General features: G+C 47.9%; 1 protein-coding gene across 1 annotated transcript in view; it reads left to right on the top strand.

Annotated features, from left to right (window-relative positions):
* Positions 1-26,649, top strand: part of Ft (cadherin-related tumor suppressor fat) — a 65,448-nt gene extending 38,799 nt beyond the window's left edge. Inside the window, exons 2-22 of the mRNA XM_072004778.1 lie at positions 6,704-7,084; positions 9,495-9,731; positions 11,515-11,904; positions 12,167-12,580; positions 12,840-13,172; positions 13,278-13,455; positions 15,939-16,119; positions 16,236-16,489; positions 16,694-17,124; positions 17,388-17,732; positions 17,820-18,149; positions 18,223-19,338; positions 19,427-20,542; positions 20,632-20,908; positions 20,999-21,280; positions 21,388-21,692; positions 21,787-22,052; positions 22,142-22,585; positions 22,667-23,036; positions 23,130-23,345; positions 23,437-26,649. Of these exons, the coding sequence (XP_071860879.1) occupies positions 6,704-7,084; positions 9,495-9,731; positions 11,515-11,904; positions 12,167-12,580; positions 12,840-13,172; positions 13,278-13,455; positions 15,939-16,119; positions 16,236-16,489; positions 16,694-17,124; positions 17,388-17,732; positions 17,820-18,149; positions 18,223-19,338; positions 19,427-20,542; positions 20,632-20,908; positions 20,999-21,280; positions 21,388-21,692; positions 21,787-22,052; positions 22,142-22,585; positions 22,667-23,036; positions 23,130-23,345; positions 23,437-25,467 (9,897 nt within the window). The 3' untranslated portion in view covers positions 25,468-26,649. The remainder of the gene's footprint in view (positions 1-6,703; positions 7,085-9,494; positions 9,732-11,514; positions 11,905-12,166; positions 12,581-12,839; positions 13,173-13,277; positions 13,456-15,938; positions 16,120-16,235; positions 16,490-16,693; positions 17,125-17,387; positions 17,733-17,819; positions 18,150-18,222; positions 19,339-19,426; positions 20,543-20,631; positions 20,909-20,998; positions 21,281-21,387; positions 21,693-21,786; positions 22,053-22,141; positions 22,586-22,666; positions 23,037-23,129; positions 23,346-23,436) is intronic.
* The last annotated feature ends 79 nt before the right edge of the window (positions 26,650-26,728 follow it).

The following is a 26,728-nucleotide window of genomic DNA, read 5'->3' as shown; positions in this document are numbered from 1 at the left end:
TGCAGCGAGAAGATTCAAAGTGTCAAGGGAAACGGAACGCGACGGGATAATTTTTTACTTGTCGCGCCACCTTCCTCGTCCACTCTCTTTTCTCTTTCTTGCATTTTTGTAAAATATGATTATCATTTCCTTCGGGTGGAAACGAATTCTTTTTCATCTTTCCCCGTTCCTCTTGACCTTTTTCTTCTTTCCTTACTCTTTTTAACGTCTCGATCATCGTGACGCGCATTTATCGTTCCGGGGCAACGGTATTCATTACTCTTCGTTTGAGCTGTATTGTAATATAATTTTAACGAATTCTGCGAAGCCACGAAATAAAAATATAAATCGGCCGAGGATTTTGAAAAGGATGATCCATCACGACTCTCTGACGGATCTTGCACAAAGAACACCTGCCTGACCGACGTTTCTCTCTTTTCTCCTCTCTCTCTCTCTCTCTCTCTCTCTCTCTCTCTGTCCTCGGCGGAGATACACCGAGACACAGAGTAGGAGGGAAATAATCGTCGCTAAATTAGGATTTGGCGTGTACGTTGGACATTTCTCAAAGAAAAAAAAAGAAGAAGAAGAAAAGGGATCCTTCGAATATTAACCTGACAATAGCGAGATACCTACGTTCGATATACCAGTGAAATAAGCGGAAATCAACGGTGCTCCTAGGATCCGCTGATCACTCCATTTATCACGCTTCCTCCTTTCACGAAAGCGTTTACAAAAGTATGTGGATCGCGTTCTTACTTGCTCCTTGACTTATACGCCTGTATCACCGTAAGATAAACGAGAATGTTTAGCCCGACATAACGGTACCCGGATATCTTAAAAATCTATATGCATTTCGCTAATTTATCCGGCCAACTGTCTTTACTTGGCGGTCCCGCGGCAACGATCCTATCGATGAATGCATCGTGCGCTCGGCGCAAGAAAATTCGAAACATACCTATTTACGTACCGGTATACGGATAGCCTAACGAACCTAGCGGTACGTTCGTAATACACCAAAGAGTAGTTGAACGCGACCGTATGTTCCCGATAAACGTTGTTCTATCGAGAGTTGACGCAAAATCTACGTCAGTTGGAACACTGTCGGCGGCGCGTCTATGTGGGTTAAAAGAGAAACCATAAAAAGAAGAGAAGAGAAGACGAACCACCGATCTGTTCACGGCCATTTTCCGTGACATATTCCTCTTGTAACGGACACTTAACCCGCAAGCTGCGGTCTGTACCATCTCGCATGAGGCCACGTCTCCCGGTATAAATTCAATATCTTTTGCCTGTCTTCTTGGCCCATCGAACGAAAGTCCACGAGAGGACCTCTCTCTCTCGTAGGGGATGAACGACGGGGCAGAAAAACAAAGCGAACCTGTTGCAGAAAGCCAGTGACCGCAATAGAAACTTCCATGGCTTCTCCTCGCTGGTGTTCGATACCCGGCTCCCTTTTTTTTTTTTTTTTTTTATTCCTCCCTTCTTCTTCCCATCTTTTCCCTTTCTTCTCTACGTACTTTACTCCCCCTTTTTGCCAACCTTCTTGTCTTTTCTTCTTGCTCGCTTTAATTTTCGTTTTAATCGCGTCGTCGAGTTCGATGGGGGAAAAAACGTTGTAGCTCGTCGTAGCGTCATACGCGCACCTCGGCAAGGTGCATCGTGAACCGTTCTCTACGCGGCGATAGTCTCTGGAGGAGGGGAAACGTGACGAGAACCGGGCATGACACTTTTACGATCGATCGAGTCCAATTTCCATACTGTAACCGATCCGCTCGTTATCCGGGAAAACTGCTGGGTCGCTGCCGATCGCTGCCGTGACCATCGGTAATTCGCGTTTCAACTGCAGTTTCTTTGCCTGCTCGCGTCTACTTGCAGTCTACCGCGTTGAAAACGCGTCGCCAAGGGAACCGAGAGCAACGGCAGAGAAAAACTCGACGCTCGTGCGTCGTTGAAGAATCGTGAAACGGGCAACAGGTGAAAAATAAATGGAGGGAAAAAGAAAGAGGAAAGAGAGACAGGCGATCGACTTATTCGTATTTGTGCGTCTGTGCGTGTAACGAACGCTGGTAGGGCTACTTGAATTTCCTAATTTAATACGTTTACTATGTCGACCTGTCCCGACATAAATTAGTATGTTTATCACGGAGCAGAGAGTGTCGCGACAGAATTTAACGTCACCACTCGCGAGTTAATCGTACGGTAACTCGATATATCTTGAATCTTGTATACATATATAGATATATACTCGTACATATAAATATATCTATATCTATATCTATATATATATAATATTCATATATATATATATATATACACATATACGTAGAGCCGAGCGGGTTTCGCGTAGAATTCCTTTCACGATGGCTCGCAGTATGCGAAAAGCTGGCACGATCGCCCGCGCGCCGTATGCCAACTAACATATCACTCGTAATAAAGATACATACTTACAACACGGACCAAGTGTGTAACTGGTTGCGCGGACGGTTACATAAGAGAAGCAGCCGCGATCTGGAGCCGTCCGTGCATAAAGAATGCTCATTAATACGCGTTACGTTGTTGTCCGCCGATCATCGTTGTATTTTATTACGCTCGTGCCCCGGCCACGGCCGGCTTAATTTCACCGTCGGAAAATTACGAGCGAAAATCTTAGCCTCGCGTGAAATATTAACGGCGCAAGATCAAGGACGGGAATACCGGTGATTACGTTTAATAGCGTTTATCGGAATTGCAAGTGCTTTTTAACTTTTCCCCCGGCGATTATCGCTCGCAACTTGTCCGATGAGGTCGAACGGTGACAAAGCTCGCTGTTACGCGGTGGCAACCGGCTTTCGCGCGAGCTCGCATCGTTTTAATTAAACATCGATAGGCGAAAGCGAGTGCCGTTGCTGGTTATTTTAGAGCGCGGCGATTCTTTTTCGATTGGTTTCGAACGCGACACCAACAAGACTTTTGTCCGTCCGATCGGTGAATTCCCTGCGAGATATTTCCCGTTTCTTTGACCGATTATTTATGGAACGTCACTCGTTAATTTATGTTTACTCGTCTGCTTACCGGCCGCGGCACACTCGACCGCTGTCTTTTTTCGGATTATTTTTCCACCATATTTCATATGGCACTGCGCGCCCTACAACGGGGCGCGTTTGCATTCGGCGCGACAGAAAGTTATAAATGATCGAAAGACAACTTAACTCGAACGTAAGCGCGAGTATTCATCGGCGAGGCTGCTTTGACGTAGACATATCTACGGCGAAGTCAAGCCCGTCCACGAACGGACCGTTCGGTGTCGTGCCACTCGAGAGAAAACAAAGCTATTAGTCGTAAGAACCGTAGATATATATCTTATTGTCTCCAGCCGCTAGACAGAATTACAGCCTACCCTTTAACTTACCCGTACCCTATGGGAATTCATTCGAAGAAGCGTTATTAACCGAACGGAGAAGTCTCGCGGCTTGTGCCACTCGTACAGGGACATCGTTCGCTAAACAACCACGAACCCTATACACGAGAAACTCGCCGGTTAAACAATCTTCTTCTCCTTCTGTGATTCCGATCGTATCCTTCGGCGTTAAAACTGTTACGACGTTGAATTTGTTCGAGTTAAAAAACGAGGAAAAAATTGGATGGTCTGTTGTCAAAAGAAAAAAAGAAAAAGAGACGAAAGAAACGCCGCGCTGGTCGCGATAAAATTCGACGCACAAGGACCCGAATCACGACCGATAAAAATAGAGGAGCAGATGCAAACGATCGAGCTAATGCACCTCCATTTACTAAATATCTCTATCCCGTCAGACTATCGCGATGCGGACCGGAAAAAAAAAAAAGAAAAAAAAGATAAAAAAGAAGAAACATAGGACAGCACGGGGGGAATTATTAATAGATATATATCTTATTGTCCCCGATGGGTATACAGAATTCCGTGAGTTTCCAATCCACCTTCGTTCCTAGCCTCGTCGTTCTCCTCTTGCTCGTACGTTCGTCGTCGTCGTCGTTACCGTCGTGGTCTATGGGGGCCCCCACGAAGATACGTTATTAATCGGCCAATGTCAGTGGTTCGACCCCTCATAGAGAACCCATAGGACCCCGTTCGGTAAAAGGGACAACGAGGTAGAGGTAAAGAAGAGAGAACCGTGAGCGTCTTGGTATCGGTTGGAAGCCGAACAAAGAGGGGCGATAGAGAGACTCGCACGGAGTACCGGCCTGAGAAAAGACAGAAGCGTGCGAGGAAGAAAAAGGGAGAGCAAGAGTAGCCAGAAACGAAGAAAGAAAGAAGAGAGACAGAGACGACGATGACGACGACGACGACGACGACGACGACGACGACGACGATGACGACGACGAGGAGAAGGACAAACGTCGAAGAGGTAGAAGAAGACGAAAAGAAGAAGAAGAAGGAAGAAAAGAAGAAGAGGAAGAATAAGAAGAAGAAGAAGAAGAAGAAGATGAGAGGAGAGGAGGCGTGGGGCAGGGCAGGGTGAAGGGGGCAACAGAAGAATGGGACTCACTTCGTGCATGACCCAAAGAAACCCCCGCTGAGCGACTCGATCCGATCCGCTGATCCCCGACCGCGCTGACGCAGATACCATCTTTCCTTGCACTCCGAATGCTCTCCGGGCGTTTCTTACCGCCCATATACCTCATCCCTCTCTCCTCTCGGCCGCGACCAGCAAAGAAGAAGGAATATTCTATCCGAGACAGCTATATGACCGCACTGATTTGTCTGCTTATTGTTGCCGTTCCCGTATCCTTGTTTTCCGATCGTGACGATGACGCGACCATCCACGGATATTGTTTCTACGAACGTCGCGAGATTCCACTTCCTTGCATCGATCCCCTTAACGAGCCAATAGACAGAGGTCGGGACGAGTCGAGAAATACCTAAGCAACCGGCTTGCCGACACTCTCGCGATCCGAGCAAAACTCGAAACTTTAACCGATGCCTTTGACCGTCCGTTCGATCTCCTCGTCGACGATCATCCTAAATCGAAATGTTTCGCAAAGCGATCGAGAAATTTGCAATTTTCTTTGACTTTGAAGTTTACTATCGATCGTTCGCCGAGTCGATACCTACTAAATTTCGTGAGCAATTTCTTCCTCTTCAGGATTATCGAAACGTTACCGGATTTATCGCTGTACACGATAACCTATCTAAGAGATCGTGCGAACTATGCCTTAGGACAGACTTCGACCGTTTAGCCTAAAGCTGTGGATAGGTAGAAACGTAATTAGCGACACCGCTGCGGTTTGCTGGAGTCTCATGCTGTCTCGAAGGTAGCCGCTGTTCCAAGGGATTTTGCATAAATTTATAGTTTTCGTGTTCCTGCGTATTCGCGTCGAACACAGCCACCATTAGAAACGATAGACGGAGGAATATCGGTATTTTCGATCTGTGGCAATAAGCGACGCGAGACTTCGATGTCGTCGCACCTTTGAATTTTAATGACAAACGAACACACAGCCTCGCCGGTCGTAACGATTAATTGTATTCGTGTTCGAGCTACTTAAAGGAGGCAGCTACAAGATCCGGCACTGGAAAATAATTAAAAAGTCAAATTTATTCATACGCGTGTCACGCTGAAATCGGCCGTTTAACCGTTGCGAGAGCCAGCGACCGACTATTGTTTCGTCATCTCGAGATACGTACGTTCTGGCACGCCTAAACATTTTAGGCCAATAATCGATGGCACGCACTTTGTCAATGACGGCCGAACTCCGACTAATTACCAGGAAGATCGATGCGTTCCAGCCAGGGATTACATAAGCTTGAAAGATCATCTACGTGCTTCCATATTTAGTATTCTTCGACGTGGCAAGATCGTGTCAGTTATGAAGAAATCGATCGCGAACAGAATGAGAAAATAGATGTATACGTCGCCGTTTCTTCGTCGAGTTTCGGCTTTCGTGGTTCTTCGATTTCGTTCGTAAAACGAAAATTCCAATACGAAACGACAGAGGGATAACAAAATAATAAAAGAAAAAAAAGGTCTAACGTCTCGGTAGCGATTTTCTATGCTACGCGCAACGCGATCCGATTACGTTCAAAGTTTCTAGCGTGGAATATAAAGTTTCGTACGGTTACTCGAATAAATCTTTCCACGGCCTCAAGAGCGACCACCGTTCGTTCCTCGATCGAAAAGATGTTGCCATCGCTAGCGCGATGCTTTTCCAATAGTACCCCATCGTTGTTCCTTCGAGCATCGAGTCGTTTCGATACACTGGCTTCTGGTAGTCACATAAACCTTGGCCGCTGACGTGACTGAGAATTTAATGAAATGAGACATGCACAAGTTGGATCGAAAAACTAACTTTCTCACGATTCTTCGCATGCATACCGTGACTCCGCCGCAACAACGGCCCGTAGATTTATATTGATTGCACATAATTATATCCTGGCGACTGACAAAACTTCCAGACATTCTCTCTCTCTCTCTCTCTCTCTCATCTTTGTACTTTTTTCGATTTATCGTTAACACGCGAGGAATCGCATCCAAGACACTATTAATTAGAAACTCTTAATTGTTTGGCGCTCGGTACCGACGACGCGTAACTTCTTTTCAATATCGTTCCGTAATTAATTAACCGACCGATGATCGAATAAAAATAATGCTCGACAAGACGGAGCTGCGAACGACTTTTAACCCGAAATCATACGCTTCTCTATTGCTTACCAGACACAGCGTGTAATTACGAGCAATTCTTAGGATCGAACAAAAATTTTTAATTACAGGTTCGCGTGACGGTTCTAGACAAGAATGACGTGGCACCGACCTGGGGAACCGGCACCTGGAAATTCAAAATCTCCGAGGAGGCGCCGCCTAACACCGTTGTCACGGTCTTGAAAGCGTACGATCCGGATACGATCGGAACCTTGACTTACACCCTGGTACCGAATCATCGGCCCGATCCAGGTCCTGGCACCGCTCTTGGTTTCTACCCGGCCAGCCAACACGAGCTTCAAGACGAAAGCCAATGTCAGTTCAGACTTCATCCGACCACGGGACAACTGACACTCGCCGAGGCTCTCGACAGAGAGACCAGAGAAAAGTATGTCCTGAAAGTTCGAGCCGATGATGGATTGCAACACACAGACATCGCGTTAACCATTCAGGTACGTTTCGTTTCCATATATCATCCCCTTGACTCGACATAATTTTTTATCCGGCGATCGTGCTTCTAATTAGAAACCTTTGCCGGATTTTTTGATGCAATTACTCATGGGGCTCGGTTAAATCGAAGCGTCGCGTCGTGTCCTTCCAACGATTAACGATTTGGTCCGATACGAAAAGTTACGAAAAGTTAGTCGGAAATGAAACGAGGACGATGAGCGTTCGTTTAAAAGAACAAAAAAAGAAAAAAAAAGAAACAAAATGGAGGAAGCAAAGACAGGAGATAAAGAAAAAGGACGAGGTAAGAAGAGAAGGAGCGCGCACGAGGAAGGGATCCGGTCGCGTATCGATGGAGTCCTCCATCGAGTCCCGTTGCACACTGATTATTATCCTGCAATTATACGGGGATGCTACTGTTACCTTGATCATTGTGCGACCCACTGTCCCGTTATTCAACCACTATTCATCATTACGGGATCAATCGGCGTGATTCGCGATATATTGATGCTGAGAAAGAGACGCGTCTATTGCTCGAAATGACATTATCGTACAGGATGGGACACCGCGTACGGCAAAGAGACGGAAACGACGAGAATACGAAAGCTTCGTATAATACTAAAACCGATGAAAATTTCCAAGTTTTTCGCGACCTATCGATCGACGGTAGCAGCCAGTTTGATACTCGGGGTGGATCGATCGAGAGAAGAGAAAGCAGATTACGCGAGGTACTCAAGGGCGAAGACTGGATTTCTCGAAGCCCGTGGAATCGCTCGGTTTCCGTTCGTTTCGTCTTATAATTCATTACGGTGGCCAAGCAAAACGATTGGCGGCGATAAAAAAGGCGAAGAAGGGCAACCGGGATGTTTAACGAAGATGGAAAGAAGATGGTGGTAGTAGCGGGAAGGAGTTGGCCACAGGCCAGCCAAGGATCCCTCGGAGACAATCGCAAAAATTATCCTTATGACGTGCAATGGCTGGAATTCTTTTAAGGTTCTCGCTGCCCGCCGTCCGCTATTCTATCCGGGTCTCTTAAAGGCAAAAGGAATGCCAGTCCCGATCATAGCTCGGCTCTTTGGGGCTCCATGAAAGAGGCCCGCTGCCGACAGTTGCGGAATCTGCCTCTTCTGGCCCCTTATATCCTCTCTCCTCTTCTCCTCGCTCGACCTCGCACAAGAGTTTCTCTCCTTCGACCTCCTCCCTTCGCCCCGTCTTCTTCCATCTTCCCTCCTTCTCTCTTTTCCCTCCCGTCTCCTTCACCGTCGCTTCTTCCCTTTCGCCCTCGTCTTCCCTCCTCTTCCCTCTTCTTCCCTCCGTATCCATCTTCCTTTCCTTCCTCTTCCTTCTTCCACCGTTGGTCACCGTGTTCTCTACTCTGCTCTCGGTTCTCCCCTCGTCATCCAACGTGTCTCGGGGTAACCGTCACTTTTTGCAAACGTCTCCGAACCCTCCTTAATCAAACCGTGCCCACCTCCGCTTCATTCCTTTATACCGCCACCGCGTGTCGATCCTTCTTGACGCTGGAAACCTATTCACCGGGCTCGCACCCTGACTTCCGACCGGGATCGAGATCATCCTCTCGAGTCGTCCTATTCGAACAGAATTATTCGCGGCGAGAACGAGGCGCGACTTTCACTAAAGGGCTGTTCCAATCAAAAATTCCAACCATCCTGCGATTCTCCTCGTTCTACCTTCGAACATCGAACTCGTTCCGTGGACCAGCAAAATACGATTGCAAGTTGTGTACAGTTTCGTCGTTGCAGATCGTTGCACACTTACGTTACGCGCCAAACGATTTTAAAACGAAATCATCCGCCGATATATTATAAGCTAACGTTCGCCGTTTGATCGCGCTACGCTATCGACGAATCGAGCCTCCGTAGAATCTCCCTCTGGAAAAACATTCTTGAAATTCCTCGCGGAGCCCGTTCCACGATTCATCGCCACTGTAAAAACAACAGGAAACTTTCTTCGAAGCGCAAACCGGCAGCGGTTCGAAGGTGAACCGAGCTCCGCGAGCACGACCGCTTGTCTCGAGCTTTGATTGAAATATGTTTATTCAGGAACGACGTCGAGTACAATCGAAAGAGAACAGGAAGCGTTAGCTCCGATTCTGAATTGTTTATCCTGACCCGTTACCTTTCTTCTTCTCTTGATCGGACAGCCGGCAGCTCTTCCAACAGCATGAATCGAGTATGATCAAGAATAACATCGATTATTCTTTTCTACTTCTTTACGCGCACCTACTTCAACTACCTACTAAAAATATATAGAACGGGTGTCTCTCGTCAGAAGCGTCAAAAAATCGATCCTTCTATCCTGTTCCGATGTAACTCGACGTTAGCACCGTGGAACAGGTGCCCGACGATTTTGTGAAACGAGCCAGTGAAACCAGAGAGTCGTTCGATTTTACAGGTGACCGACACCAACGACAATGCACCGACGTTCCAGAGCACCGCGTATTCGTTCGACGTGCCGGAGAACGTGCCAAGGGGCAGCCGAATAGGTCAGGTCGTCGCCACTGACGCAGACGCCAACGGGCCCAACAGTCAACTCAGCTACACTTTGATTTCCGACTGGGCCAACGACGTTTTTTCTCTGAATCCTAGCACCGGCGTGTTCACGTTGACGGCCAGCCTTGACTACGAACAGGTTCGTACGATCGTCGATCCCTGGAAATCGATCTTTAGAAAGCGTGTAAAACGATTTGGGAACACGGTTCACACGCGATACGTCGCTTTCGTCTTCCAACTTAAAACATCGAATACGATTGCTATTAGGAAATCGACGTTCCATCGATGTTCGCCAGAGTCGGAAGAGACGACACCGATGATGCGTTTCGTTTAAATTCTAAACGCGAGTTACGCATCGTTCCCGACCCACAACGTACTCTTTTCCATTCAGAATTCGCGGATTTTCCTAACACGTCACAGGATCGACGCGTCCACGCGAGAGATCCACATACCGTGAAACGCATAGCAGCCCGGGGCAACGATTATAACCATGAACACGCCTCTACGTTTAACCTCGAACGCGCCTATTATATTAGCTTTCGGCTAGAAGGCTACGCTAGAATTTAGGGTTTAACGTTAACAGTCGGACAGATCGATCAACGGACGTTTTCAACTGTCCGATGGTTACGCTTCGATGGAGACAAGCCATACTTATTTCGAGACGCGCGCATAAATTTCATTTTGTCCAACGTCGTCACCCACAATTTTCGTTTTCAACCGTTGAAAGCGTACGCTGTGATCTGTAAATCGCCGTCGTTTCTTTCTTCCCTTTGTAACTGAAATTTTGCGCCTTTACGGTATCGTAACGAAACCTTTTCTTTCCAAAAGTCACATCCTTTCGTAGAGCGAAAGGAGAGTTCGAAGAACAAAAATTAACGAAATTCTGCGTAATCGCTAGACGTAAACGACAGACGCGTACGACACTTTGCCATGTACGTACGGAACGCGGCTGAATAACGTGTACAGAAAATGCAGGTTGAAAATTTATCGGTTCATACTCGAACGTGGTTAATTCGGGACTGGAAAGTACTAAATAATCGACAGAAGATTGTTCTACGTGTAAGGATAAGCGGAAAACGTGGAATAAAATTTTTCCGCTCCAGGTTTCATTTTCAAGAGAATAAATATAGATACAGTACACGAGACGTAACTTTTATCGCATTTTCGATTTATCTTCGCACGTAGGACAACCCGTTGTCGATTATTTAGTCCTGTCTAGTCAGGAATTGACTTGATAAATTATCAAACTTGATTCTCTCGAAAACTAAACTTTCGATGAACAAATTTCATTCCATATACTGCTCTTATGTTTTCATAATGAATCGCCCGCTTGTACGTGTTATTCGGTACGGTCTAATATAGAGTTTCGATGAGAAGCGAACGGAAGGACGCAAACGGTGCATAGAAGAAGAGGGTAGTTTATAGAACCTTTCATCATCGTAATTCGTTTCCAGATATATTGGGCGGGATCGTTGGAGCGTTTGCGAAAGCGCTTTACAACAGAGCCGGGAATATCGGAGCGCATCGGAAACGAAGAAACAGCACGTTGCTTCCACGAAACTCGTATTAGTCTTTGCAAAATTGTTAGGCGCCTCTCCGTAAGAGAACCCGATGCAAGCGAACAGCATGTCTAATGCGAACAAAAAGTTCCCCCCTCCCTTTTAAAACATCGTTCGAAACAACTGTTCTTCGAAACGACCGACTACTTTTTACTTTCCTTTTTCGACGATTAAGTCGTTCGCGTTAAACGACCATTTTCGACTATACACTGTTCGGCAGTCGTTGCCCGTGTCACTTTCATTTTTATATCCGTTGCTGGCCGTTCGTACGTTTTTATTATCGTCGCGAATATATTTCCCACGAGGAGCGAATAACGCGTTCGTTGACTAGTTAAGAAAACAACAAGTTTGATCGTTCGACAGGTGCAGCACTACATTTTGGTAGTCCAAGCGACAGACGGCGGCATCCCGGCGCTTTCCTCGACGGTGACGGTCTACTGCAACGTCGTCGACTTGAACGACAACGCGCCGATCTTCGAGGCGGGTCCGCACGCCGCGGATATCGTCGAGAATACGACGATCGGTACACCGATCCTATCCGTGGCCGCCCAGGACTTGGACTCCGGAGATAACGGCAGGGTAATTTACGCTGTCGCCGGCGGTGACGAGAACGGTGACTTCGGAGTGGCACCAAACGGCACCCTTTACACTCGGAAGTTACTCGACAGAGAACAAAAGCCACTTTACAATTTGATCCTCAGCGCCACCGATAGCCCTTTGCCACCTGCTCTGCCTTTGTCTTCCACCGTACAGGTTTGTCCGCATCTTCTGTAACGAACTATAATTCCAGTCTCGCGCTATCGATTACCGTTCACCATCCAACCCAGCTATCGTATTTCTAACGATAATTCGCTTAGTTTCTACCTTTAGCTTGGAAGAATTTTTTCCACCGCAAACTATACCTGATATAATTTTAGCGAAAAATACCGTTAAAACGAAAGGAATTTTGTCGATGAATAATATGGCGAAGAAAGTTTCGATAGAGACTTAATCGTGAACGTTATTGGATCGATAGGTGACCGTGGTGTTGCTGGACGTAAACGACATGTCGCCGGAGTTCATATCACCGACGAAGATTTCGATAATAGAGAACGCGCCGAGCAACACGGTAGTGATGGCCATTAAGGCGGTGGACAGGGACGAAGGACGGAACGGATACGTGGAGTACTCCCTCGAGGACACGACGCTTCCCTTCACCGTTGGTCCCGTAGATGGACTATTGCGCGTATCTGGCTCGTTGGATCGCGAATTAAGGTCAAACTACACCTTGGAAGTAACCGCGAAAGACCGCGGTGAACCACCGAGATCGTCCTCGACCGCAGTCACTGTCACGGTCCTCGACGAGAACGACAATTCGCCGGTGTTCGATCCGAGACAGTACTCGGCCACTGTTGCCGAGAACGCCAGTATCGGAGCTAGCGTGCTGCAGGTTAGCATTTTTCGTATTTCCTTTTCCCTCGTAAATATATCTGCGAATGCGGTTTCACCGCGCGAGGAGTCACCATAAAATCAAGATTACACGAGCAGTTACGTCACGCTAATTAAAGTCGCAACGAGTATGTTCTTGAGCGAGAGGCGTTGCAACTGAAGCGTGAAGCAAAGTCCCGAAGAACGCTTAACCAGCGTTAAAAGGCGTTCATACTTTTATTTCGTTCCGATCGATGCGATCCGGTTAATTTCAATTTTAGGTATCGGCGATGGATCGCGACGAGGGTGCGAATGGAAGGGTGAGATACGGTATCGCGATGGGAGACGATAACAGAGATTTCACCATTTCCGAGGACGGCGGTGTCATCAGAGTGGCGAAGAATCTCAACTTCGAACGGAAATCCAGGTACTATTTGACGATAAGGGGTGAGGATTGTGCGTCGGAAGTAGGCGAAACACCACGGGGCGATACCGCTCAGGTCACCATCACTGTCATCGATATAAACGACAATGCACCGGTTTTCTTGGATTCGCCCTATTTGGCGCACGTTATGGAGAACATGGTACCACCTGGGGGCGGATTCGTGATACAGGTAATTTGACGAAACGGTTCGTAATCGCTAGGCCGCGATCGAAATCGTTTCCCAACGTTTCAACGTGGAAAATGAAAAAAAAATCGTTCGATCTGTCGGTCTCAGGTCAAAGCTTACGACGCGGATACTCCACCTTACAACGACCAAGTGAGGTACTTTTTGAAGGAAGGCGACACGGACTTGTTTCGAATAAACGCGAGTACCGGCGACATTTTTCTGCTTCGACCCCTCGACAGAGAACTGGTGCCGGAGTACACCCTGACGTTAGTGGCCATGGATACCGGTAAGTTGGTTAAATAATTCTCACGACTCGGATCTTTCCTTAAACGTAGCGTCAAAGGCTAATTTATAATTGCATAAACAAAGTAAAAGAAAGAGGAGGAGAGGAAAGGACAACGGGAGAGCAAACACGCGTGCAAGGGAATAAAGGATAAAGAAATCGCGGGTAGAAGGTATTCCCAGTAGATTCTTTGCAAGCGTACCTTAGGGGAACAGCTAAATAGGTATATACCTGGTAGGATGTGCACAAAGAGACGGCATTGAAAGGGTAGTCAGTATTCTTCGGAGAGAATATTTTTCCGGCCACCTTAGTAACCGGTCTTAGGTTCTATGTAAACTGGTTGCGAATTAGCACGAACAAAGGACTTAATTATATTGGGTTTGGCACTTCTAAAAAAGCCGCGGTGAATCGAAGAAGAAGGAGAAATAAATAAAGAAAAAAGAAAGGGAAAAAAAAGGAAGAAAAGACGAAAAGGAGAAGTCGATTTTAACGCTGAAAAGACCTGCTTCTCAAGCAGTTCAACTCCCGTAATAAGAAGTACACAGTCAACTATAAATTCGTCCGACTGCTTTGACAAATGTACGAAACCGTGTACAAATTGTTGCCGTCCCATTCCGTCGACGCAACGAACGAAATGTCATCAAATGTCAAAGACAATATACGTATACGACGATACGCGTGGCGATTCGCCAGACCGATCGTTGCATGAATTTATTTTTCCATCTATAAATTCTCTCAACTCGAACCGTCGCGTCGAGATTGCACAAACTGTCGTGTCGCCTCCTAAGACGACAAAATGTCACCTCCTCCCCCTTGTCCCTTGTTACTCGTTCGACGAATAGACGAAACAATAGACGATATACGGGATGGTTTTAAGTAATGAGCGGTAATATACAAATTGGATATAAATTTGTGGGTTGTTCGATGAGATTCTTTAAGCGGTGGGCAGTTCCTCGGCGAAATCTTTTTTATCGTTCGTTCCTCTGACGAAGCCAGTAGTCCCATTCGAGGGTGCCCCTCGCCCGCCCCCTTCGACCAGCCATCGGGGGCCGATGGCCCAATCGGTCCCCGCCGAGGTAGACAAGCCTGCAGAGTTATGACGCGCGATTATGATAATCGCTCTCAAATGCCTTCCTCTGCCTCCACGCTGCACTCTCCTTCTCCCCACCCTCTCTTCGTTTTCCCTTCTCTCACTCTCTCTCTCTCTCTCTCTCTCTCTCTCTCTCTCTCTCTTTCTCGCTCTTGCTCTCTTCTCTCCATCTCCGCCTCCACCTCCACCTTCACCGCCACCACCTCCTCCTCCTCCTCCTCCTACTCTTAATGCTCCCCTTCACCCCACCCGCTTTCGTTTGTTGGATCTTTTGGACCGTCTCTTCGCAGCCAAACGCGCATCTCTCGAGATCCTGCTCGAGCACGCGCATTATACTCCTATTTTATTCGTACGTCATGGCTGTCGCGTGTATCCGCCACCTATAGCGCTTATGCCAACCGTGTCCGCTCGGAAACGGGTGACCCTAGCACGGTTGACCACGATGCCAGGTATCCACCTTACACCGCGTTACGTTTCGTGTCATCCGAATGAAAAAGGGGCACTCGAGGCGAGACCATCGACGAGACGTTGCAAGGAAGTAACGCGAAAGGGGAACGAATGATACTAATGGCTCGTAACAGGCGAATCGAAGATAGCGACGCGAACGACGGACAAGAAGATCTTTCGGTCGGGATCTCGCGTTTTCTCGCCTCTTCTTATTCCAAACTATACCGCGTATACACGCGCCTAATAACACGGGACGAATGTGAAAAGAAAGAGACAGAGGGTGAACGAGAGGGGGCGGCCAAGGGGGGCTGTTGCTTCTTGTCCCCATCAATTAAGCAGACGAACAAGCGGCATACGCTCCTAGTGTAAGTCAGTATATTTCTGTCGGATTGCCCACCAGGCGAACACCGCCTATGGTGGACCACACCATTGTGCTTTGCAATTGTTGTGCCCGTAACCCTCCCCGTGAGAGGTCCACGTGATTGAACGATATACGCTTATAGAGGCGCGTGGCCCAGGGCCACGCCGACGCGTACAATGTACCTGCTGCAATCAGAGAAATCGGGTCCCCCGGAGAATAATGGCCTGTTTTAGGCGGCGCAATTAACTCGCCGGTACCCCGGCCGTTCGATACTTTGTGAAATCACAATTTGTCTTACTCAACGTTTGACGATCGAATCGTTCAAACACCTCCCGCTAATATCGGCTATCTCGTGCGAAACCTTTCCATCTGAAGGAAAAAAGAAGAAGAAGAAGATTCGCGAATAATCGCAAGAATAAATGGGAAAAACGATTGGAAGAGAAAGAAATCGCGGATGAGGAAAGTTTGAAAAAGGGAAACGACACGTTTTCGCGTTTGAGGTCGCGTTGTTTGTACACGTTGGCTCGACCAAATCTATTCGCGTAATCATAGAACGATCAATCTACGATTACCGAACCTGTTTTACAGGTTCTCCGCCTTTGACTGGATCGGGCATCGTTAGAATCGTCGTGCTCGATGTCAACGATCACATTCCGGAATTCACCAGGCAGGAATACAGGGCAACGGTTACCGAAAACCTGGCTTCCGGAACGTGGGTCACCAAACCTCACGCCACGGACAAAGACGAGGGCCTCAACGCCAAAATCAGGTACATTCGCAATACGTACGATTTGCAGAAAGAAAAAAGGACAAAAAAAAAAGAAAGAAAATAGAATCACGATCTTTCTAAACTCGTCGTAAATATCGAATCCTTCCTATCATCAGGTACAGTCTGCTGGGAGAAAATTCGGAACGTTTCACCGTGGAACCCGAAACTGGAGAAGTGTTCACGGTGGTACCGCTCGATCGGGAACAAACCTCGGTCTACCATTTGACTTTGGTCGCTCAAGATTCGAGTCCCACGGAACCTCAGGCCTCCGCCGTCAATCTGACGATCTTCGTGAAGGACGTGAACGACAATGCCCCTAGATTTTCTAGTCCAAGATACACGGCCTACGTGCCGGGTGCAACCAAACCAGGTAAAGGATTTATCATCGGCAAATGAACGTAAAGGAAAAGTAAAAATGAGAAACGCGACAAGTTTGTAACTGGTTAACCCGTCATTCGAGAACTTGAACGCGAGCCTAAACGCGTTAAGTAACACCTGAATAACAGAGGCTCGTGAAGCTAGCGTAGCTGGTACGGTACGCAACATCGCTAAATACACCTAATTTCCTTTAAAGGGGATTTCGTGTTCGGTGCGAAAGCGGTGGACGACGACGACGGAGAGAATTCCCGGATCGTGTATCGTCTCCAGGGAATCGATGCGGAGAAGTTCGTGATCGATCCGAACAGCGGAGTGATAAGGACGACACAGGAATTGGCCAATGACGAAACCACCTACCAATTGCAAATCCAGGCGTCCGATTGCGGCGTCAAGCCGCAAACGGTCACCGCCGACTTGGTGATACACCTGTGGGAGAGGCAACTGTTTCCCAGCTTTCGATCCACCATTAGCACCAGGTTCACGTTACCGGAAGACGTTCCAGAGGGTCGTGTGATCACGAAATTGAGCGCGACCACGCCAAAAGTTGGAACCGCCAGCAATCTGGTCTATGGAATGGCTGGCGGGAACGTCGGCGACGCGCTCAAGATCGATCCTCACACCGGAGAGGTTTGTATTCGCCGTGCAATTCCATTTCTATTTTTTCCCATTATTCCTATCGCGTTCCGTACACCATGAAATTCGTGCCATCGCCATCGACATTTCTCCCGATATTTTGTTAAATAAAACAGATTTCCATATGACAGATGGTGCAGAGTATAGATCGCGATATTTTCCGATCTTTGTAACTGTGCGCGAAATGGAAACGAATTATCGATCGTTCTCGACGATTACGCTCGATGAAAGGTAAAACGATGGGTCGTTTCGTTTAGGTGTTAGTCGCGTCTGGATTCGATTACGAAACCGCGCCGTTCTACGAAGCCTGGGTAGAGGTTCGTGATTCGGACACTCCGGCTCTCAGGAGCGTTGTGCAACTGCTCGTGAATGTTACGGACGCCAATGATAATGCACCGATAATGGAGGCGGCCATTTACAACGCTACGGTTCCCGAGGACGAGTACCCGCCTCTCTTCGTCAACAAAGTCTCGGCGAACGATCGCGATTCAGGCGAGAACGGCCAAGTGTCCTATTATCTGGTCAACGATTTCACCGAGACTTTCGTCATCGATTCCGATACAGGAGAGATTAGCACGAACGCGAAACTGGACCGCGAGGAGGTGAGTGTCGGTTATTTGAAAATATCGAGAAAACTTAAAGCCAATTTGCCAGGAAAGGGAAAAGGAAAGAGCGTCGTTTCGTTTTAGATCGCCTCTTACGAGTTGATCGTAGAAGCACGGGATCAAGGACAGCCGTCGCTTACAGGCACCGCGACTGTGTTGCTCACCGTGTTGGACAAAAACGACAATCCTCCGCAATTCACTCGACTATTCAGCGTGAACGTTACGGAGAACGCGGAGATCGGCACGTTCGTCATAAGAATCACGAGCAGCGACCTGGACATCGGTCAAAACGCTAACGTCACCTACAGGTTCACGGAAAATCCCGGCGAGAAGTTCGCCATGGACGCTCTTAGCGGTAACGTTACCGTGGATGGACACTTAGACAGAGAAGAACAGGACGAATATCTGTTAAAGGTTCGCGTTGATCAACGGAAACGAGCCTTCGTCCATCACAATTTTCATTAATCGATCGTTCGTATTGTTACAGTTGGTGGCAGCGGACGGTGCTTGGCAAGCGGCAACCGCCCTTACCATTACCATCCAAGATCAGAACGACAACCCTCCGGAATTCGACGAAGAATCTTATCATTTTCATTTCCCCGAGCTTCAACCGCCTGTTGCGCACGTTGGCCAAGTCACCGCGATCGATCGCGATAAACAAGGTCCGAACTCCGTGATATCCTACAGCCTGTTGCAACCGTCCGACCTTTTCACCGTTGATCCAGCCACCGGTGACGTTTTCAGCAAGAAGACTCTCAAGTACAAACACACTCATCGGCCGTCCTCGCCGGAAAACCTATACTCGCTGACGGTCGTAGCTACCGACAACGGGAAACCTCCGCTGTCGTCGAAGACGGTGGTTTACGTGAACGTAGTGGACGCGAACAACAACGCGCCGAGATTCGACCAGAGATCTTATCTCTATCCCGTGCCGGAAAATTACGGAGTCGGCAAGAGGGTGGTGCAATTGATGGCGAAAGACGATGCCGACTTCGGCGTGAACGCAGAGATCAGTTACTTCATGACGAACGTTAACGGGAGCGAATACTTTTCAATCGACGAGAAATCCGGATGGGTGTACGTTCGAAACACGTTGTCCAACGTGCCAGTGAGAACCACCTTCTTGTTGAAGGTTCAAGCGATCGACAAAGGCGTGCCACCGCAGAAGGATGAGGTCTCGTTGACCTTGGTTATATCCGGAGAGAACAAACACGCTCCCACGTTCGCCGCTGTTAGCCATCAGGTGAGAGTTCCGGAAAACGAACCTGTCAACACCACCATTCTAACGGTCAGTGCCACCGACGGCGATGACGGGCCGAACGGAATGATCAGATACAAAATATCGGCTGGAAACGAAAAGAACGAGTTCTTCGTGCACTCGATCACCGGCGCGGTAACTATACTCGAGCCTCTGGATTACGATCTGGTGCAAGAGTATAAATTGAACATCACCGCTACGGACCTGGGATTCGAACCGAAGCAAGCCGTTGCCATATTGACAGTGAACGTCTCCGATATCAACGACAATCCGCCGACGTTTAATCAGAGCATTTACGAAGCCTACCTGCCTGAAAATTCTCCGCCAGATAGTTTCGTTTATAAGGTATATTATTAAATTTATCCCATGTTCCTTTCGCGCGAAACTATAATTTCTTGCTTTAAATCCCACTTACGATACTCTTTAATCGCAGGTGATCGCCCGAGACATCGACTCGCCCAAGTACGCCGTGATCCAGTACAAAATTCTCGGAGGAACTGGCAAGGATCACTTTCGTATTCGCGAGGATACCGGCGAGATCGCTTCTTTGATCAGTTTCGACTACGAGGAGGCCAACGAGTACACGTTGGACATAGTCGCCGCCAATCCGGACTCCAATCCGCAAATGGTCGGCTTCACCACGGTTCTTGTACACATCACAGGCGTGAACGAATACTATCCCAAGTTCATTCAACCGGTGTTCCACATGGACGTGTCGGAAAGCGCAGAAGTTGGCACGTCCGTTGGCCTGGTTCAGGCAACCGATCAGGACGCGGGCGAAGACGGAAGAGTCTACTACCTGTTCGTCGGCTCGTCCAACGACCGCGGCTTCTCGATCGGCTCCGAGACCGGAATAATTCGTGTCTCGCGAAGATTAGACCGTGAAACGCAGAACAGAGTGGTGTTAACCGTGATGACGAAGAACGGTGGTGGAATTCGTGGCAACGATACGGACGAAGCTCAGGTTATAGTCTCGATTCAAGATGGAAACGATCCTCCGGAGTTCCTGCAGAGTACCTACGACGCTACCGTGTCCGAAGGTGCGGCGCACGGCACGCGAGTTTTGACCGTTAGAGCGGTCGACAAGGATATAAAGCCGCAGAACAATCAGTTCTCCTACTCGATCATCAGCGGAAATCTGGGCCAAGCGTTCAAGGTGGACCCGCAGACCGGAGACATAGAAACTGCAAAACAACTGGACCGAGAAACCATCCCGATTTACGATTTGACGATCGGTGCCATCGATACCGGGTCTCCGCCGCAAACCGGCACCGCGGCTATTCACATCGAACTTTTGGATATCAACGATAACGGGCCTACCTTCGATTCACCGGAAGTGGTAGGCTACGTGAACGAGAACGAACCAGCTGGAACGATCGTGATGACACTGAGCGCCACTGATCCTGACCTACCACCGAACGGGGCGCCTTTTACGTACAAGTTGGTTGGTGGAAGACAGAGCGATATGGTTACCTTGGACAAGCATACCGGGGTATTGAAAACTACGAGAAGTTTGGACAGAGAAGCTATGCCTCAGTTGGATCTTGTGGTTAGTAGAGATTTTCTAACGAACAAATACATGTAGCTTCGAATTAATTCGATAAGGCGTAATGATTGATCTTCGATTGATTTTCACAGGTCGAAGTGGAAGATTCCGGAGTACCGAGAATGAGAAGCGAGCACACGATAACCGTGATCGTCACGGATCAAAACGATAGCCCATCGTCGCCGAGATCGGTTCACGTGATAGTACACTCTTTCAACGAGCAGATACCATTGGGAAAGATCGCCGACGTACATCCTAACGATCCCGATGTCACCGGCAGCTATTCCTGTAAGATACTTCAAGGATCGAATCCGAAAATCCTTAGTATTCCCAGCGCTTGCGATCTTCACACGAAAAAAATAACACCAGGTTTGTGTACGAAGAGTATCTATTTAAAGAAATTATTCAGATGAAAAATCTCGATCGAAATACATCTGCGATTTTCGTGTTTCGAAACAGGAGTCGGCTACTCTTTAAGCGTATCTGGGAACGACGGTCGCCATCCTAACGTGGTATCCAAGGTCACAGTGGAATTTCTCGTTTTCACCAACAGCACGATCGAAAATAGCGTGACCCTACAAGTAACGAAACTAAGCTCGAGAGATTTTTTAGGTCAATATTATCGTGCTCTGTTGGACGTTCTACAAGAAGAGGTCGATGTTGGAGACACCCTTAAGATCTTCAGTCTTGGAGAGACTGGATCCGACTTGAACATTCACGTAGCAGTAGAGTCGCCTGAAGGTATTTCACATTGCGTAACCGTATTTTACAGAGCGAGAACTATGAAAAGATTGCAAGATTCGAAAATTGACAAGTTTAAATGCAAACGATTGAATTTCATTGCACAGGATACCGCAGCAAATACGAAGTCACCGAATTGCTAAACCGTAATCGGGACAAAATCCGATCGCTTCTCCAGGGAATGACCTTCACCGTTGGCTACTCGCCGTGCAAGCACATACCTTGCGAGAATGGCGGCTCTTGCAGCGATAAGTTGGTCATCTACGATGACGCCAGAATCACCGACAGCCAAGCGCTGATTCTCACGTCGCCGAGGATGATGCACGAGATGACCTGCAAGTGCCGCGACGGTTTCACCGGCGATAAATGCGAAAGAAGACAAGATCCTTGCTCTCCGAATCCTTGCTTATTGGTAAATATTCGTACCGACACTACGAAAATTCGCCGATTTAGTTTCATATCTTTTTCCTGACGTTTCGATCGTTTCGTTATTTCACGACGTTCAGGGAGGACAGTGTCGACGACTGGGATACGATTTCCAGTGTACGTGTCCGATCGATCGCGACGGAAAGCTATGCGAACTGGAAAGAGGCGATGCATGCGCGAGTAATCCATGCAGGAACGGTGGATCGTGCAGGAAGAGTCCCGATAGCTTCAGTTTCTTCTGTCTATGTCGAGCTGGTTACAGAGGAAACCACTGCGAGGCGGTTACCGACTCTTGCAGACCGAATCCTTGTCTCTATGGAGGTTTATGCGTAGGAGAAAAACCTGGGTAAGTATTTTTATCGACCATGTAACACGCGACACACGACTACATATCCTATTGTTCAAAGTTTATCAACGATTAACGTTCCAATTCAGGTACACGTGTAGTTGTCCAGAGGGTCGTTACGGAAGACACTGCGAACGATCTACGTTTGGCTTCGAGGAATTGTCTTATATGACTTTCCCAGCCTTGGATTCCAACACCAACGACATAACTATCGTGTTTGCCACTACGAAACCAGACGCCCTACTGTTGTACAATTACGCGCCACAAGCCGGAGGACGTTCAGACTTCGTGGTATTGGAGCTGGTGGACGGAAGAGTGGTGTTTTCATACGGAGGTGCAAGAAGCGCCATCACCTCGGTCACTATAAAAACAGAGAACTCCGTGTCGGACGGAGAATGGAGGAAGGTAACGGCTACTAGAAACGGCAGGGTCGTGTCCTTGAGCGTGTCCATGTGCAGAGAACACGGAGATATCTGCGACGATTGTAGACCCGGTGATGGCACTTGCTACGCGGACGACGTAGGACCAACCGGGTTAGCATCGCCTTTCGTTCTTAGTTATTCGTTTTCCAACGTGAAAATCGTCTGACTAAACATCGACATCGCTTTCTACAGGACTCTGAATTTCAACAACAATCCGCTTCTGGTGGGAGGACTGGAAAACGCAGATCCGGTGCTCGAGAGGCCAGGCCAAGTGCATTCCGACGATTTCGTCGGCTGCGTCCACTCGGTTTCCATAAATGGAAGAGCATTGAATCTGTCGAATCCGCTAGCATCGCGCGGCGTTAAGTCCACCTGCATCAGATCGAACAACAATTCTTGCTCGAGAGGTGGAAAGGACTCGGCCAGCGTTTGCGGTGCGAATTCCAAGTGTTACGACAAGTGGCATCAAGTGACCTGCCAGTGCGGATCTGTAACCGCGCCCAATTGCGAAGCAGCTCTCGAATCGATCACGTTGAGCGAGGGTGGATACGTCGAATTTAAAGTACGCGCAAACTGTAAAACGCGGGCTTTGAATTTTAATTCCCAGCCGAGTAAAACGGCCAGTCGCGAATAACCGTCTTCTCGTCGTTTGCAGATTTCGGAGAAACACAGAAGAATGCAGTTATTGGAATATCTTTACAGAGGCACGACCTTGTGGCATAAGAATCGAGCGAAACGCACCGTCAGCGAAGACACCAGCTTCATAACCAACCCATCGCCCTTCAAAACGATCGGTTTGATGTTCAGAACGGTCAAATCCGATGGTGTTCTCGTGTACGCCGCCACCAACAAACACTTTACATCGGTAGAGGTGAGCAACTCTTTCCTCAACGATATTAGAAAAGATAATCCCCTTCCTTCTTTGTTTCTTTTCAATTCACGACACGAATCTCGTATTACAGCTTCGCAACGGGCAACTATTCTACGCGTCTCTTCTTGGATCGCCAGTGAACATGACCGCGAACATCGAAGGAGGCTTGGCGGATGGCCGTTGGCACAACCTGACCCTGCACTCTTACTTTCGAGGCTTAAGACTGTTCGTCGACGGCGTTCAAACCGGCGAGGAATTAGACCCTGTCGGTGTCCACGACTTCCTGGACCCGTATCTATCCGTCCTATCGATCGGTGGGGTTAGCCAAGACCTGTATTACGCTCACAGCGCTGGCGCTAGGAGTTTCGAGGGTTGTTTGGCCAACTTCACCATCAACAACGAGATTCAGCCGTTCAACGGGTCCGGCTCGATCTTCAAAGAGGTGCTGTATCACGCGAAGGTGAGCACCGGATGCAGAGGACCGATCGGAATCAGCGCAGCGGCCACGGCCGATCCTCTCAGCATAGGAATCACCCTGGTCATAGTGTTCTTCGTTATTCTGTTGATCGCTATACTGGTCAGTTTCATCGTATTCCGTTTAAGACGACAGAACAAGGAAAAGTCAGCTCCGTCGGTGGTGAACAAAAATACCAACGCCATAATGACTGGAAATCCGTTGGTTGGCTCGGGTAACGATAATCTGATGTCTCGCCACGAAAATACCTATATATCCGACACGTCCGACCTACGGGGCGTGGGTCACATGGGCCCGGAATTGATCTCGAAAAAGTACAAGGAACGAGAAATTAACGCGACCACCGAACATCGACCTCAGAGACCGGACATCATCGAGAGAGAAGTAACGAAATCGCCACCCATTCGAGACGAACATCCTCCCCTGCCTCCGCCCGCTCAAACTTCTCTACATTCTCACGAACACAATCCAGAACCTGACATGCCCGAACACTACGACTTGGAAAACGCGAGCTCCATAGCACCGAGCGACATCGATATCGTCTATCATTATAAAGGTTATCGGGATGGTATGCGGAAGTACAAAGCCACTCCTCCGCCCATTAACAACTACGCCAATCATCATAAGCATGCGGGTCAGCAACACAGACACACCGGACCGTTCCCACCGCGCGCCTTGCCACCTCCGAACGTGAGCCAACCGCCAGGACCGACCCAGAAACTGTTACAGAGCACCCCGTTAGCCAGGCTATCGCCTAGCAGCGAGCTATCGGCTCAACAGCCGAGAATACTAACGTTGCACGACATCAGTGGCAAACCTCTGCAAAGCGCTCTGTTGGCCACCACGTCTTCCTCCGGCGGAGTAGGCAAAGACGCTTTAAACTCCAACAGCGAAAGAAGTTTAAACTCGCCGATCATGAGTCAATTGTCCGGATCAACGGCCAGTCGAAAGGCGCCTCAATCGAACAACGAAAATTCCGTGAACAACGTATCTTCCGGACCGATGGGATTAACAGCGGAAGAGATCGAAAGACTGAACTCGAGGCCAAGAACCTCGAGCCTCGTGTCCACTTTAGACGCCGTAAGTTCCTCCAGCGAAGCCAGAGGACCGCCCACCCACGGTCCTCTGCATCTCCACCGACGACACACGCCACCGGTCGAGAGACTCGAACGAAGAAACTCGTCGACAACGGACGAAAGCGGCAACGACAGTTTCACCTGCTCGGAATACGACAACACCTCGTTGGTCGGTGACAAACGGTCGGACAATCCGTTCGCGAAACAAGACGACGAAGAAGTTAATCAACGAAGCAACGAGTCCTCCCAAACGACGAAACCACCCCTGCCACCAAATGTCAATTACGACGGTTTCGACAGCTCGTTCCGTGGATCTCTCAGTACTTTGGTAGCCTCCGACGACGACCTATCGACGCACATGGGAGGATTGTACAGACCGAACAACAGCGGATCGCCATCCACGACGACCACCGCGCTAAGTTGGGACTATCTGTTGAATTGGGGACTCAACTTTGATAGTTTGGTCGGAGTGTTCATCGATATCGCCGAACTACCGGACAGTGCCAATCGTGTTCCAAGTACGCTTAGATTACCAGCTAGTATACCTAAGCCATCCGAGGAATACGTCTGAAAAGTGTTTCAACGTCCATTATAATAGAATTGTTAGGTAGCATAGTTCTTAGAAAGAGCCACGGCACAACGATGCCGCTTTTTTCTTTTTTTTTTTTAAATCGAAGAAGTTCAGCTAGATGAAAGGTACGCGCGAATAACCAAAATACCATCGCGAATGGAATACGCTTTAATCGTCGATTAGGTGAGCGACAAAAATCGTAAGGAGTAACGCGAGCGATAGAAGAACGAAAGAGGAGCGTCGTTACATTTTTCCTGGATTTTCCTGGCTCGTTCGATAGCTCAAGATTGCTGCTCTACGAAGAACGTAACCGTTATCTTGCCATAATAACAGAACTCGAGTTACGCCATGATTCGTCTCGAACTCGTCTGGACTTTGTATCGTGTCGAGACGGTATTGTGAATTTGTAAATAATCCGCGATTTTTTTCAAGTGTACCGAGACTACCTTTATCGTTAGAAATACGAGCCACGATACGACCGTACTTTCGTCGAGTTTTAACGAATTTGTATCGCGTATCGATCTGACAATCGCCTTGCAACACTTAACTTTCGCTGTTAGCAACGAATTTCGTTACGAGAATTCGACAGTCGATGAGAAATGGAATTATTGTGCGACTGTATCGCCAACAATTATATAAATAACTATTATAAGTACACTAGGTTTCCTTGTATATAAAGTATTTTGAGACGCTCTGTGCCAGATAATCTCGATACAGTCGCACAATACCAAACGATGATTAATTAAGTGGAGAGTCAAGCGATTTTAAACGAAATAGAAGGAAAGGCATCGATCTTTTCTCTACGCTTTTTGCGTTCCTGATGGTAGCCGTCGATCGCGACGACTGCACAGCTACTCGTTCAACGTTCCGTTAAGATCGCTAAAGTAATCGACCAACTTTGAAATTCGTTAAACGTCTCGTTTATACGCGGTTGTATTTTACAGCATTTCATCGAGAACGTTGAACAGAGTGTAATTGCCAGACTGATTTTTCCCCCACGAAGTTTCGAAGCGTTATAATAGATTATACTACAATACCATCGATCGTCAAAATTTTGTAAATTACGCGAATTGCCCGTTGTAAATATCGTATGCCTGATCTGTACAAAATGTGTGAATGATCTGCGTGTGTACTACTTTATCATCGATCGTATTTGTAATAAACAAGACATTTGTAAAAAAAAGAAAAGAGAGAGAAAAATCGATCATATTCTATTCCTTCCTACCTGAAGCTTTTTTCTTAGAATATCCCACCGATTTTA

This window comes from Bombus fervidus, chromosome 6 (genome assembly GCF_041682495.2).
Source record: "Bombus fervidus isolate BK054 chromosome 6, iyBomFerv1, whole genome shotgun sequence".
NCBI classification, from domain to species: Eukaryota; Metazoa; Arthropoda; class Insecta; order Hymenoptera; family Apidae; genus Bombus; species Bombus fervidus.
This window is presented reverse-complemented; position numbering and strand designations above follow the sequence as displayed.